Here is a 13,211-nt window from a genome sequence, read left to right on the forward strand (position 1 = left end):
TTCAGTTCATTTACTTATGGAGGAAGATGAGTAAGTAAAAGTAAGTAAATCAATAAATAAGAGTAAATAAAAAAAGCACATGGAATAAATTAAAGTTATGCATGAACTAAAATAAGTTTGTCTTGATGCATTCTCAATGATCCAGGAAAGTAAATCTCCAAAAGTTGAATCTGTTCATCTGGACGTACGTCCAGATGAACAGATTCAACTTTTGGAGATAAAATAAGTTTGACACCCCGGATATCGTAAACAGTTCCGATTAATCCTCCAATCCAGACGGTGGCGGTAAAGCTCTTAAAAGCTGTTTACCAACTGCGGTTAAAGCAAAATCGACGAACAAGAAAGCATAATCTCAGCTGCAACGAAAAGATTGAAGTCTCTTGGTGTTGCGTGGGATTATACGACAGTATTAATAATAATTCGGCGCCGACAGATTTCCTAGCTTATTTTTATGTTTACTTACTGAACTTCTTCAAAAAGCAAAGTTTGGCTTGTATGAAGTGAAACACCGGATGCTTGCGTAAGTCAGTCAGCCAATGTGCGTCACACAAAGCACAGACCGCGTCCGTCCGTCCGTCCATGTGAAGAAGCCATGTTGGCGGAGCTTCTGACGGCGTGCCTTTAAAGAAACGCCAGAGTAAAGACGCTCTTCCAGGTGGGCTCGTATCAGTATCCAGGAAGTATAGTACGACATACCAAGATGTCCTCGGACGATTTTCAGACGAAGTATGCCTCTTTCATGGAGAGCATGCTGAAGAGCGCTGTTGCAGAAACCACGAAACTTTACGAAACTATGGTTGACGAGCTGAAAGCAGAAATATGCAGAATCAAGAAGGAGAATGAGGACCTCAGAACAAAATGCAGCCAGTTTGAGAACGCGAAAAGCCAATCGGGCAGTTATCAAAGAGAAAAACAGCCTCTTCCTGGACAAAGCAACGACTCCGAGAAATGCGACACAGCCGTGCAGTGTGGTGAGTTGCACAGCATGTTAGCCACCCCTAGCTAACTTATATTAACAGTTATAACTGGCTTATGATGGTATGTGTTGTGTTTAGCTAAAATGTTACGTGTATTCTTGTTATCTGGAACACACAGAACATCATAGCTGTTAATGCTTGCTTCTCAGCATAGTCATCTAGAGCGTGGGATCCAAAATGGGAGGGAAACCATACTAGTTTCTCCATTTTTAGAGGACAGTGAACGTTAGTCCAAACTTCAAGAAATCGTCACTTTATGGCTACATAGAGCTCTAAAACGTTTTACATATATATATATATATTTATAAGGAACGGAACAGATGCTTCTTAATTATTCAAGTGAAATCGAGCATTGGTATAACTGATTTGAGCTAAATGGAATGCTCTTTTACACCTCAGAATGACCACTTCTACCTGTATATTGGTTATTATCTATAAAAAACCATTCGGATTAGCTAAAGGAAGCCAGAACCAGTTATAAATTGGCCAATCAGTTCTTTATGCTCCCGGAGTATATATTTTTGTCCGTTCTGCTGTAAGTTTACAGACCGTTACACATTACAAATGTGTTAGTCAGCCTCCTGGTCGTGGAGCTTTCGCACACACGTGTCACATGAAAACATGTTTCTTATTCTGTTTGTACACTATGTTCACACTCAGAGGTACTAAGGTGTTCACACTCAGAGGTACTAAGGTTTTCCCACACAGGAAGCTGGTGAGGTGCGAATGAGGGGGCTGATAACGAACTGCACAGTCTTCTAAATGGCACTGGCACAGTGCCAGGCAAAACCACTAAGACGTGTATTAAAAAAAAAATCAACTGAACTGAAATCTTATCAATGTATAGCTTTAGTCCACATTTTTATTTAGATATCGATAAGTTGTGTAATAATTCTAAAACAGAAACTAGAATACAAAGGTCCATAAACTTGTGTCACAGATGTTTTTGTGTCTACCCTAATGTAGTGTTTAAAGAGCATTCTGTACCTTCAAAACATCAGAATGTTTTTTTTTTTCTTTAGAGGAGATGATTAAGACAAAGTATGAACCAGTCAATTGTTTAAGCGAATTGCTGCATCTCTGTTGTTGTTAGAATGTTTTGCAGAAATTAGAACCCTTTCCCACTAGTAGCTACTCAACGTGTCTCGACTCTACTCGGTTTCTGCCATTTTCTGTCGCAATTGAGTACCACCTAGTGTGCGTGGGGTCATTATAGCAGTGCGTCCGGAAGTCCCTGATTTGAATTTGCAACAACAGTATTAAGGTCTATACATAACGACTGTGTTGCGAAAAAAAAGATATGAAATTATGAATGGAAACTTGTTTTATTTATTTTTATTTTATTTAGAAAGAGCGGCAATACATATTAATGAACATTTTAAGAAATATAAATATGCCAGATTATAGCCTTGGGCTAATTTCCATCTGCAGACCCTCTGGCAGGTTGGTGTTAAACACAAGTTAGTAAAAACATACATGATCTGTAAATAGTGTCTCTGTGACAAGGACAAAAAACGTGATCACATTATACTAGAACAAACAATGACAAGAAGAGTGGACAACAGAGGACAATATAGATGACAATAACGGAAACACATCAATTATATTGCACAAACCCCAGTATTACACATGCCCTGACTGTCCTGATATTGCACTCACCCATTACACTAATAGTTGTTTCCCTTTTTTTGATACACTAACTCTTTTTCACGTCCAATATAAAGCATGATTATTAAACATGATCACATGTTTGTGTGTCCCTCAGCCACCCTTTTAAGTGACTCTTAAAGATGGGGATACTTGTACTTTCCCTCACTGACAGTGGAAGACTATTCAGAAGCTCACTCCCTGATATGACAGAGCATTCTGTGAAAAGGTGATCCGTCTAAATGCCATTTCACAATCACCTCTAACAGTGGCTCGAGTCAGTCGAGACCCGGCAACACTGCTAGACTTCTGTTTAATAAAATCACTCATTGGTGGAGGCGCCAGACCACGTATAACTCTGTATATTAGACAGCCAGATTTAAATAAATATAAAGCGTTGCATTTTTGCAAAAAAATAATCCTCAAATAATGCACCGGTAAAAAAAAAAAGAAAGAAAATGAAGTCAACATCAAGTTATGATGAGCTGGTCCTGATGCTTCTAAACAAGAAAAGAAAGAAATGGAGATTCTGGTTTCATCCAAATCTCAAAGTAAAGGCCACAGCAGGGATAATTTCATGGTTTGATCCCGGCGCTGAAGCCGTATCACGATCCCTTTCATACTGGCTCAGGAGGTCAGTGGGGCAGTTTGAGCTCGTGTTGGCAAATTTAGGACCACATTGAGGAGGTAGTGAAATAATTTCGCAGATTAACATTGACCCATTTGGTATACCAGCATCTAGTTGTGTGTCTGAATTTAAATTGTATTTTTCTGCTATTACCATATTATTGTATATGCAGTACCGGTGCCTGTTTTTACCCACGAGTGCAACATAAATGTGGTGGTTTGATTGATCAGATCTGTTTATATGCATCCAAAACACTGAAAGAAGTGTCACTGCCATCCTTTAGAACAAGCACAATGTAAGACTTCATATTTATTGGTGGTTGTTCATACTATTTGTCTTATAGTCCCATCATGACTATATCCTCACTTTTTCCCATACTGTACCTTTGTCTACCTACAGAAGAGAAAGACACAGTGATATTATGAATGAAGCAGCCTTCTTTATTGTAACTAAAAAAAAATAAAAATGACACAATTTAAAGAAAAAAATACAGATTTAAGCAGCAGATTAAAGTAATTGACTCTCATTACCAACTCACTGGCGGTAATTGTTTCTCTCAGATGGCACTTTCCCAGCTATGCACAGAATGTAGAGCGACTGTTGAGCAGCTGTGTCATACTTGACTACCACATTGGGTTTGTGGTAAAGCCACATATCAGATCCATATATGAGCCTTCATTGAGATAGTACTGCACTTATTGTGCATTTATTTATTTATGTATGTATGTGTGTGTATATATATATATGTATGTATATATATGTATATGTGTGTGTATATATATATATATATATCACATAAAGAAGTGTTTTTTTTTTTTTTTTAATCTCTGTATTTGTGGAATTGTTCCATACAGTATAGTTGTAGTATTTTCCTAAAGACTTACTAAGAAATAAATTGTCTCTGATTTTTATAATGGCTTTATGTTAATAGACAGAGACAGAATATCAACCAATGACCTAGGAAAAAAACAACAAATTTCACAAAACAGTCCACTAATGCAAAAAAGGAGGGGCCAAGAAGAGATGGTCTAGCCACTCTCCAGATCTTCTAATACAAAGTCTGTGGAGGGAAGCAGAACCTTTGAGTTGCCAAGAGGTTGCCAAGAAACCTAAAGGATTTCGTTTCTTTAACAAGGAGTGAGCCAGAATCCCTCCTGAGATGTGTCCAAACCTGATTACCAATTACAATAAATGTCTTGCTGTTGTGCTTACCAACAATGCTTCTATACCAAGTAGTGAGTCTATGTTTTACTTGCAGATCAAATCCTAATTGTACTCAATGATATGCAAGTCAATTTATAACTTTAATGTGTTTTTCTTAGTAGAAAATAATACTTAAACCAAAATTATTTTTTTATCCTTACTTAGGAGTAAAAACAAAGCTTGATAGGGTAAGTCATGGGTAAGTTATGCATACACCCACCACTCGCCAGAACTTCAAAACACAGAGTAAAGCGGTCTTTTCCATGGACCTGGCCTGGTGACAGTGGGTGTGCATATATGTGCACACAGTTTTCTCCAGAGTGAGTTCAAGACTTCAACTCCACTGTCTTGGACTCCAGGTGGCTGCTGTATTCTCTGTTCTCCAGCCTTTGTGAGCATAGTATAGCAACACTAGCTCTATACCTGTTGCCAGTTCTGGTTAGAGTGGCCTTCCAGCTTGCAGTTGATCTCCAGAGAATTGCAAGATCTGCCACTGCCAGCTCCAGTTCAAAGCGGTGGCATTGCGGTCTTCACTTTTTTCTGCTGGTGCAATAAAACTAGTTCATTACTCCGCTGGAAATTGTCGCTGTACTCAGCTCTATTCTCAACTCTGTATTCTTGAACAATTAGTTATTCTGTTTTTTCTTTGTGTGTTTGTATGTTTCTCTTTACAGATATTGTCTCCTTCCGCACAGTGTTGGTCGAGCAATGTCAGCCACTGGGGCAGTCATCATTAAAAAACCAACAAATGTTACATGCTGGTGAGAGGATTGGATATGGTTTGCAGGAGCAGGGAGGAAATTCTCCGATGACATTTGTACTTGTCAAACAGGAGGTTTGTGTATACCATAGCAGCATTAAAAAAAAATCAAAAAATAAAATGTTCTGATTTTTTTTGCACCTTCTCAAAACCTACATTTCTGTCCTCCTCCTACAGGAACCATACAGTGATACTTCTCTACAGTCCGAGTTGAAAGAAGAGGAAGTTGAGTCTGCAGTGGCCTCTGAACAAGCCCTTAGTAATGTTTCAGGTGAGGAATTTAAACTGATGGTTTTGGAATAAAGAAAGAATTGTAAGAATTAAATAATGCCATTTTGAATTTGCTCATCAGCAAATTTATTATTTCCCAAATATCTTCTGATGGTCAGATGTGTTTAGTTAACTGAATGTCATAATCAGCTGCTACTTCAGTGAGATTCTGCCTCTGTGTATGAACCCTAGCTCCATTGTCTAAGAGAGCTGTTGGAAACAGTAGTGCAGGTCTTCACCACCTGCTGCAGATTGTGTTAGAGCAGAACAACAACTGCCATCACTAGCTACAGTTTAATTTTTGTGTATGTCTAGCCAGGAGATGAAACCTTATTTGGGAAGCAGCTTGACGACAACACAATAGCAGTCAGTAGGGAAAGCATAAGGTAGAAAGGGTTGAGGCTAAATGTTTGGCAGAGTTTAAACATCCAAAATAACAGTGGAAGATTATTCACCAGTAAACAGGTTGTGTGTGCAGCATTTCCCAGTGGTATTATATGATGAGTGCCGAATCAAAACAGTATTTAGCACATCTTTTTAAAAAAAAAAAAACAGTTCCCTTTAGGGCTGTTCGATATAACGATATATATCGGATGACGATATAAAAACGTCTATCGTTTCATTTTACGCTATCGTTTGTTTCGTGGTGTCGCAAAATAAACTGTTTACGGCAATATTTTTTTCATCGTTTTGATGGTCACTGTAGTGGCTATATTAATTTCTTAAAGTTCTCTCTTTCTCTTATATTTAATATAACCACACTACGGACGGACAAGCGCCTGTTTTTATGCATTGTTGTTAACAACAACAACGGTAAAACCATCGCGTGTCTGCTTGTTTATGTTCCACATAAACCTTTCACAATAAAGCTCAAGATCCTGTTGGGACTTTTCAAAATAAACTGAATCATGTGAAAGAGCTGATTATTTACGGATGAGAAGTAAAAAAGAGCCGCCAGGTGCTAAAAAATAAACCTTAGACTCAAACGTTAGAACAGGCTTTTCCCCGCAGCACGCTGTGTAATAAATACTCACAAAGAAAACGGCAGCCGTTACAACTTATGTCTAAAAATGTATCGTTTCATGCATCAGTTAAAATACTCGACTCCAGCTACATGACGCGCAGCTAGAAACACTTCCCGCAAGTCGAGCTGCCCGAGATTCACAGAATTTACAGAAAATGTTACATTTTTGTGATTTATATCGTTATCGGGACGATAGAATTCTTATATCGGGATATGAGATTTTGGTCATATCGCACAGCCCTAGTTCCCTTTAAAAGAATTGTACGGGCCATGTAATGTTAAGGGGAAAAGAAAAAATGTCCAACTAAAGTTTCATTGTTCAAGAGTTTTACCTGCCTTAGTAACTTTTTCCTCTTATGTTTCTTCTGACATCTTTATCACTGCGGTGCCTAGGTTCTTTACACGTCTCTTTAAATGGAACTGAAAATGAAGGGATGCTTATTAACCAGGAAGATTCAACAGAAGAAACTACATCAACTCAAAAAGATGAAGAGACCAGAATGGTCCCGGAGGTATCCTGTATGGGAGAGAGTAGCCATTCAGAGGGAGCGCAGAGCCAGACCACTGATCCAGAACATTCAATAGTTATTTCACTTGCTGCAATGACGGACAATATCAAAGAAGAGTCTGAAGTTGATCAGGAGACATCAGAAGTAGAGACACAGGTTCCTCAGCAATGTCAAAGAGATGGTGAAACAGTAGAAAATGAACAAACTGCTATTACTGTACAGCCATCTGCACATGTGCACTGTGTAGATGAACAGTTAGCAGGGTCCATATTGTTCAACAAAGAAGTTATTTGTGAAGAATTAAAAAACGGCTTGGCAGAAGATGAAGCTACTTCCAAAACTAATGTGTCAGTACGGCGTAGAAGAGGACGGCCACCAAAGAAAATTAAACAAAAAGAAGCACTTGTGTCATCAACTTTTGATGCCTTAGAAGGCCAGGAACAGTTGAACACACCTTCAGAAATAGTTGACAAATCCACTGCAGTAGATGCAGTGAAGATTTCTGCTTCTGCATCTCCAAGATCATCTGGGATTCAGTCGAAAGATACTGCCAATCCATCTGTACAAGAGATGGCAAGCACTGATTTGGAAAACATGGACAATAGAAAGGTTGGTTCTCTGCCTGCTTCAGTTTTGTCTTTGAGTAGCAGTTCTTCTGAAAAGCCAGTTGACCCTCAAACTCAGCAGCTTCCCACAGGTGTAGAAAAAAAGGCAGTTGAGGCTCCATCCATTGAAGCTTTATCTGCAAATAAAACATGGAACTCTCCTCCATTGGACTCACCACAACTGACACCCGGTCAGCACAAGGAACGTCGCACTTCTGTAACACTTCAGGATGCAATGCTGCTAGTTGAAGCAATGAATCAGTCAACAATGGGAAATGTTATCCCGTCTTCCGAAAAAATTTCATCACCTCTGATGCATTGTGCTCCCTCTGTGGATATCCTACAAACGGTGGACAAAATCCCAGTTAAACCACAGACACAGAATCTTCCTGTAAAATCTCAGTCTAGTGTAGAGGCCAATGAAACCCTCAAAGCATTTATTATACCACAACAACAGCAAGTTTTATCAAATGCTGCTACTCAAACTTTTGTCTTGCCATCTTCCCACCCTGTAGCACCCAGAAAACTGACTAAAATTAGGCCTAAAATTATAACTGTTGTGCCAAGAGTAGGACCATCTCACAATATAGCATCGTCTACAACAAAGCTTTCTTCTATAGAGTCGAGGACTACACACAATAGTTTATTTGCAACTTCTGGAGTTGCAGGGTTACCTCTGGAAACACCTCCACTTTTCTGTGTTCCTCAACAAACGAATACTACCTCCATGACATTAGTCCCAGTTTCACAGTTGACTAAACCATCAGCAAATCAGCATACAGGTGGCCCACCACACAAAAAAATAACAATCATAGTTCCAATACGGTTGGCAGCAGTGGCACCAAGTAAACATCAGCCACAGACAATAGTTGTGAAAGCAACGCAAGAGGCAGCAACTCCTCGTGATGTTCCTGTCACAGTGACATCTGCACAGTCGACTACAGCTTCACAGGAGTTAAGTGTTTCAGCTTGCGATGACACAGCATTCTCTCAAAGTGAAAACACAACCGACAGCCCTGAATCTCCTGAACAAACTGCCTCTGTTTCTGAAGTGATAAGCACTCCTACAGAAACCAGTTTAGAACAGTCAGTTAAGATAATACCAGCATCACAGCTGACTGTTGGTAGGAAGCTCACTCCAGTGGTCAGATTAACCAAACTTCCATTTTCAATATCCACCAACGAAACTGTTTTCGTATCGAAACTGCGTTTAAAGGGATTTTCTGAAGGTACTATGCAAGAGAAGTCTTCAAAACCAGCAATCTCAGAGAAGCTAGAGTCATCTTCAAGCAGTAGCTTAGATGTAACCGAAATGCCTAGTCCTGTGACTCTAAATACACCTCAGAAGTCAGAAGAGTCAAATAATCATGAGCCGGGTCAACTGTCATCTGAAACATTCACTGTCATGAGAGAGGCAACTGTCGGTGAAGATGTGCAGCCATCTACATCAGCCACATCTGTTGAACCCATTCCTAATTTGGACAGCAGTGACGTGCAGGAGAATGAATCTGCCATCATACAGCTTACCTCCATGTCCAGAGAGGCATCTGACCCTCACTTACAGATGACTAAAGCACAGTTCTTGGCACAACTGGCAGTTTCACCGATCGTTCAAGATCCAGAAAAACAGGTAAATGCAATTCAATACACGGGGGTCATAATTTCTGTGGTCACACATTGAAATTCATAGTCATCATGTTATGTTTGTTTTTTTTTGTTTTTTTTAAATTAGGTACCCCAGAATGTGGTACCTATTCATTCAGTTATTTATTCATTTATTTATTTATTTATTTATTTATTTTTTGTTTCTTCTTTCCATTTTGATACAGGCCAACTCTGACTTTGCAAATGGTAAAGCTTCTTTGACGGAGAGAAGCTTACAGAAAAACTCCTTGGTCGTTCGACTGCGAAGTCATCTGAAAACTCACTTGCAAGTTAAAAGAGCTGAAACAAGTCTGGAAGGGAATTCAGAAAGTGAGAGTACCACTGTAATCTCTAAGAAACTTGGAATAGAGAATGGCAATCTTAATGGTGAAAACTCAACTAAGGAAACCAGTCCCATTTGCCTTGAAAGGAGAGATGTGGTTAAAGATAATACCGCTCTAATTAATAATGCCCTATCTTCCATCAGTCCTGTAAGATCTGTACTGTGTAATGGTGGTGATTTACCCAAGACGACTGATAATGAGCCAACTTCTATGACGAGCAGGGCTAACAGTGATTCCACCACCATGAGTCCTAAGGCGGACAGTACACATAGAGATGGTTTAGGCACAGATAATAAAAAATCCACATCTGTGAGTCCTAGAGAAGGAAATTTAAATGAAGAAACTGCTAGTCCTGAAAAGACTTCGGTGACTCCTAGGAGGTCTTTGGGTAGGGATAGTGCCTGTCCTAGATATAAAAAATCCAGTTCTTTAAGTCCAAGGAGGTCGCCTTCAGGTAGAAAAGGTTTAAACTGTAACTCCAGTTCTTTGAGTTCTAGAAGTCCTAGCTCAACTAAAGAAAGTGGTAGCCCCAAAATGACTAAAAATGATACAACCCCTAGAAATGAAAAATCAAGTTCTGTAAGCCTTCTAATGTCAACCAGAGGAAGCACTAGTCCTAAAAAGACTGACTTGCCTTCTGTTAGCCCAAGAACACCTAGTTTGAGGCAGTCTGGCATCCGTAGGAGTTCACTTTTCAGCAAGGACGACTCAAGGACAAAAAGGATTAAAAGGGAATTAAGATCTTTTGGTATAACCACAGATGGCGCTATTACTAGAAGAAATAAAGGTGAAACTTGTTCCCCAAGTGTCAAGTCCCCTACAATAGCTAAAAATGGCATCAGTCCTACAAAGACTGAGGAATCTATACCTGCTAAGAAGCCCAGACTAATCCAAGATGTTACTGGTCCTAAAAGGGGTTTTAAAGTTGTTAATGCTATGAAGTTAGCTAAAGCAGCAAAAGCTAAAAAAATTGCTTCAATGAAAAAGTCTAACAAATCTAAATTGGCAAAAAGTCGGTTATCAGAGAGTCGGACCAACTGTGGGGTTGGGAAAAAATGTAGAGCTAAAGTGTGGATACCTCCTGTCATGACAGAAAGTGAAATGCCTCCATCGGGGGAAAAGGAGTCATCTTTGTTAAACGTAAAGACGGAGACAGGATCTGATAATCAAAACCCCAGTGGCTCCCCTAATTCGCCCCAACCCAAATTTGTTACATCACCAATTGTATCACCTCTACAGCCTTTGTCAGTCATAGGTAGGCATCTGCTAAGGAACCAGTGTGGGGAATGTGGTCGAATTCTCAGCAGCAGTGCTGCATTGGAGAGCCACGTTAGTCTTCATACTGGACACAGGCCCTTCTCATGCACATTCTGTGGGAAGAATTTCCCAGACTCCAAGAGCTTTAAACGCCACGGCCGGGTGCACCGGAATGGTCGGATACATATCTGCCAGCATTGCGGGAAAGGATTTGTCTACCGCTTTGGCCTTACAAAACACATCCAAATGGTGCACGGCAAGATAAGACCTTTCATTTGCCAGGTTTGCAACAAAGGATTCTTCACAAAACGAGATGTAGAAGTACATATTAGGATCCACACTGGAGAGAAACCATTTCAATGCACCCTCTGCGAAAGGAAATTCATAAGAAGAGTAGAACTGAATGTGCATTTGCGATGGCATAATGGAGAGAAAAGACACTGGTGTCCATTCTGCGGAAAAGGATTTTTAGACTACAATAACCTTAAAAGGCACAAATACACCCATACAGGGGAGAAACCACATGCCTGTCCACACTGTCCAAAGAAATTCACACAGACGGGTCACTTGAAAAAACATGTTAAAAATGTGCATGGTGGTCGGTGAGAGGTGGACATTTAAGAAACCATGTTCAACTTGGAACAATGGTGTGCTTTGACATAGGAAATATAAGTTCTTGTAATTCAGAAAATGCATGCTGTGGAGCGGGGTTTTTTGTTTGTTTTTTGTTTTTTATAATGGAATTTATATGCAGATGGAGAATTTACTTATTTTGCCTTTTTGAGATAATTATTTTGTATCTTTGTAGAATGGTTTGAGAGTTTGGGAATTTGTACTCATTTGTTGCTTTGTTGGAAATCCATCCATCTGTCTTAAAGAACGGAAGCAACTTAACTAAAGCCAACAGATGAACATGCGTGCCACTTGGTACTATTGAAAATAAAAACAATGCAATGTGGACAGGCTCGACAAGTAAATCTCCCCAAAATCACAAATTGTACTAAAAAAAATGATGCAACATAATTATTAGTGACAGTTGTTCTTTATACTAGCTACACTTTGGTTCCTCCTCACTAGCAAGCAGATGAGGAAACTTTCCAGAGTGTTGAACTGTTATTTTTATTTATTTTTTTTTAAAACAATGTTTTGTATGGCACTGTGTGCTCTTTGCAAAGTAGAGTGTAATATAGATTGAGGTTTTTCAGTAATATACATCTTTAAATTGAAGTTGGTTTGTCTGGATATGCAGGTATCTTTTTCTCATACTTTTTGGTTCAATAGGTGATGTCACAAGATGTGTGAGAGCATAACCCCAGTTTGGCATGGTATTTCTTCCTGAATGTTGTACCTGGGTTAGTTTAGGGAAAATTGTTAAGGTAAATTTGGCTTCAACTCAAGTAAGCCTTTGTGGCATACATAATGCTTTTGTTTTGGACATGGGCTTTTAGAGCTGTCATCTTTTTTTCTCATTTTTTTCTCATTTCTCAGATTGCCATAATACACTTGCATTCGTTTTTAAATATTATCAACTGAACACATTTAAAAACGGATGATTTATTAATTTTTTAATTAGTAATTTATTAATGTTGTTTTCATATTTACAGTTCCAAAAATTGAAGCACTTGTCTATTATTAATAAACAGAAGTATTTGATAAACTTTCCACAATAACTCTGGAAAGCACATCTTGTGACCAGTGTTGGAATTTGGATGTTGGATTTTGAAATATGCACTAAGGTTAAAACATGTCTTAATTGAATTGAGACTGAAAATATGATCTAATTTCCATTACCCATCTATCAATTTCTGTCAGTATGTCACATGTCATTGCTGCTGTCTAAATGGCAATGGCATCTAATTGTATTACTTGCACAGTAATTAACCACCTCATTCAGGGAGGACTAAAAGTGAATTGTTTTTTTTTTAAAAAAAAAACATATTTTCATTCTGTTTAACATTGTGCTGTATTAAAAAAAAATGTCTTTGCTTTGGTATAAATGTCTTATTTTTCTCAGATATGGTTGAAAAGCTAACTTTCCCAAAAATATTAAAAACCATATTAACACATTCTTTTACAGCCCTAAACCTCATTGTACATACTGTGAATTTACATTGATTTGATTTTTGTCAAGTCAAGTTGCATAGTTTGTTCGTACTGGCTGTAAAAATGAAAGAAATATGAATAAACATCTTGTTTATAAAATTATTTTGTGATCATTTAAAAATGTGTAGCACAAGTAATAGCTTTGCAGTCCTAGAGTTTAATGATGACTTTGTACAGCATAATAAAGTCAGTTTCAGATCGACTAATGCAAACCAATATTCTCCAGTGGGAGTAATACAC

General features: G+C 38.6%; 1 protein-coding gene across 1 annotated transcript; it reads left to right on the forward strand.

The window, feature by feature from the left end:
* The first annotated feature begins 204 nt into the window (after positions 1-204).
* LOC100697343 (mucin-17) lies at positions 205-13,070 on the forward strand. Its single transcript, XM_005470028.4, has 5 exons — positions 205-971; positions 5,130-5,290; positions 5,393-5,486; positions 6,903-9,253; positions 9,453-13,070. Exons 1-5 carry the CDS (start codon positions 701-703, stop codon positions 11,472-11,474), a joined length of 4,899 nt encoding a protein of 1,632 aa, XP_005470085.1. The 5' UTR covers positions 205-700; the 3' UTR covers positions 11,475-13,070.
* The last annotated feature ends 141 nt before the right edge of the window (positions 13,071-13,211 follow it).

Source organism: Oreochromis niloticus, linkage group LG6 (genome assembly GCF_001858045.2).
Source record: "Oreochromis niloticus isolate F11D_XX linkage group LG6, O_niloticus_UMD_NMBU, whole genome shotgun sequence".
Lineage (NCBI taxonomy): Eukaryota > Metazoa > Chordata > Actinopteri > Cichliformes > Cichlidae > Oreochromis > Oreochromis niloticus.

Coding starts and splice junctions, on each gene's coding strand:
- LOC100697343 (XM_005470028.4), top strand. CDS start 701: ATGTCCTCGGACGATTTTCAGACGAAGTATGCCTCTTTCATGGAGAGC. Junction 5,487..6,902: donor AGCCCTTAGTAATGTTTCAG/GTGAGGAATTTA, acceptor TGCGGTGCCTAG/GTTCTTTACACGTCTCTTTA. Junction 9,254..9,452: donor TTCAAGATCCAGAAAAACAG/GTAAATGCAATT, acceptor ATTTTGATACAG/GCCAACTCTGACTTTGCAAA.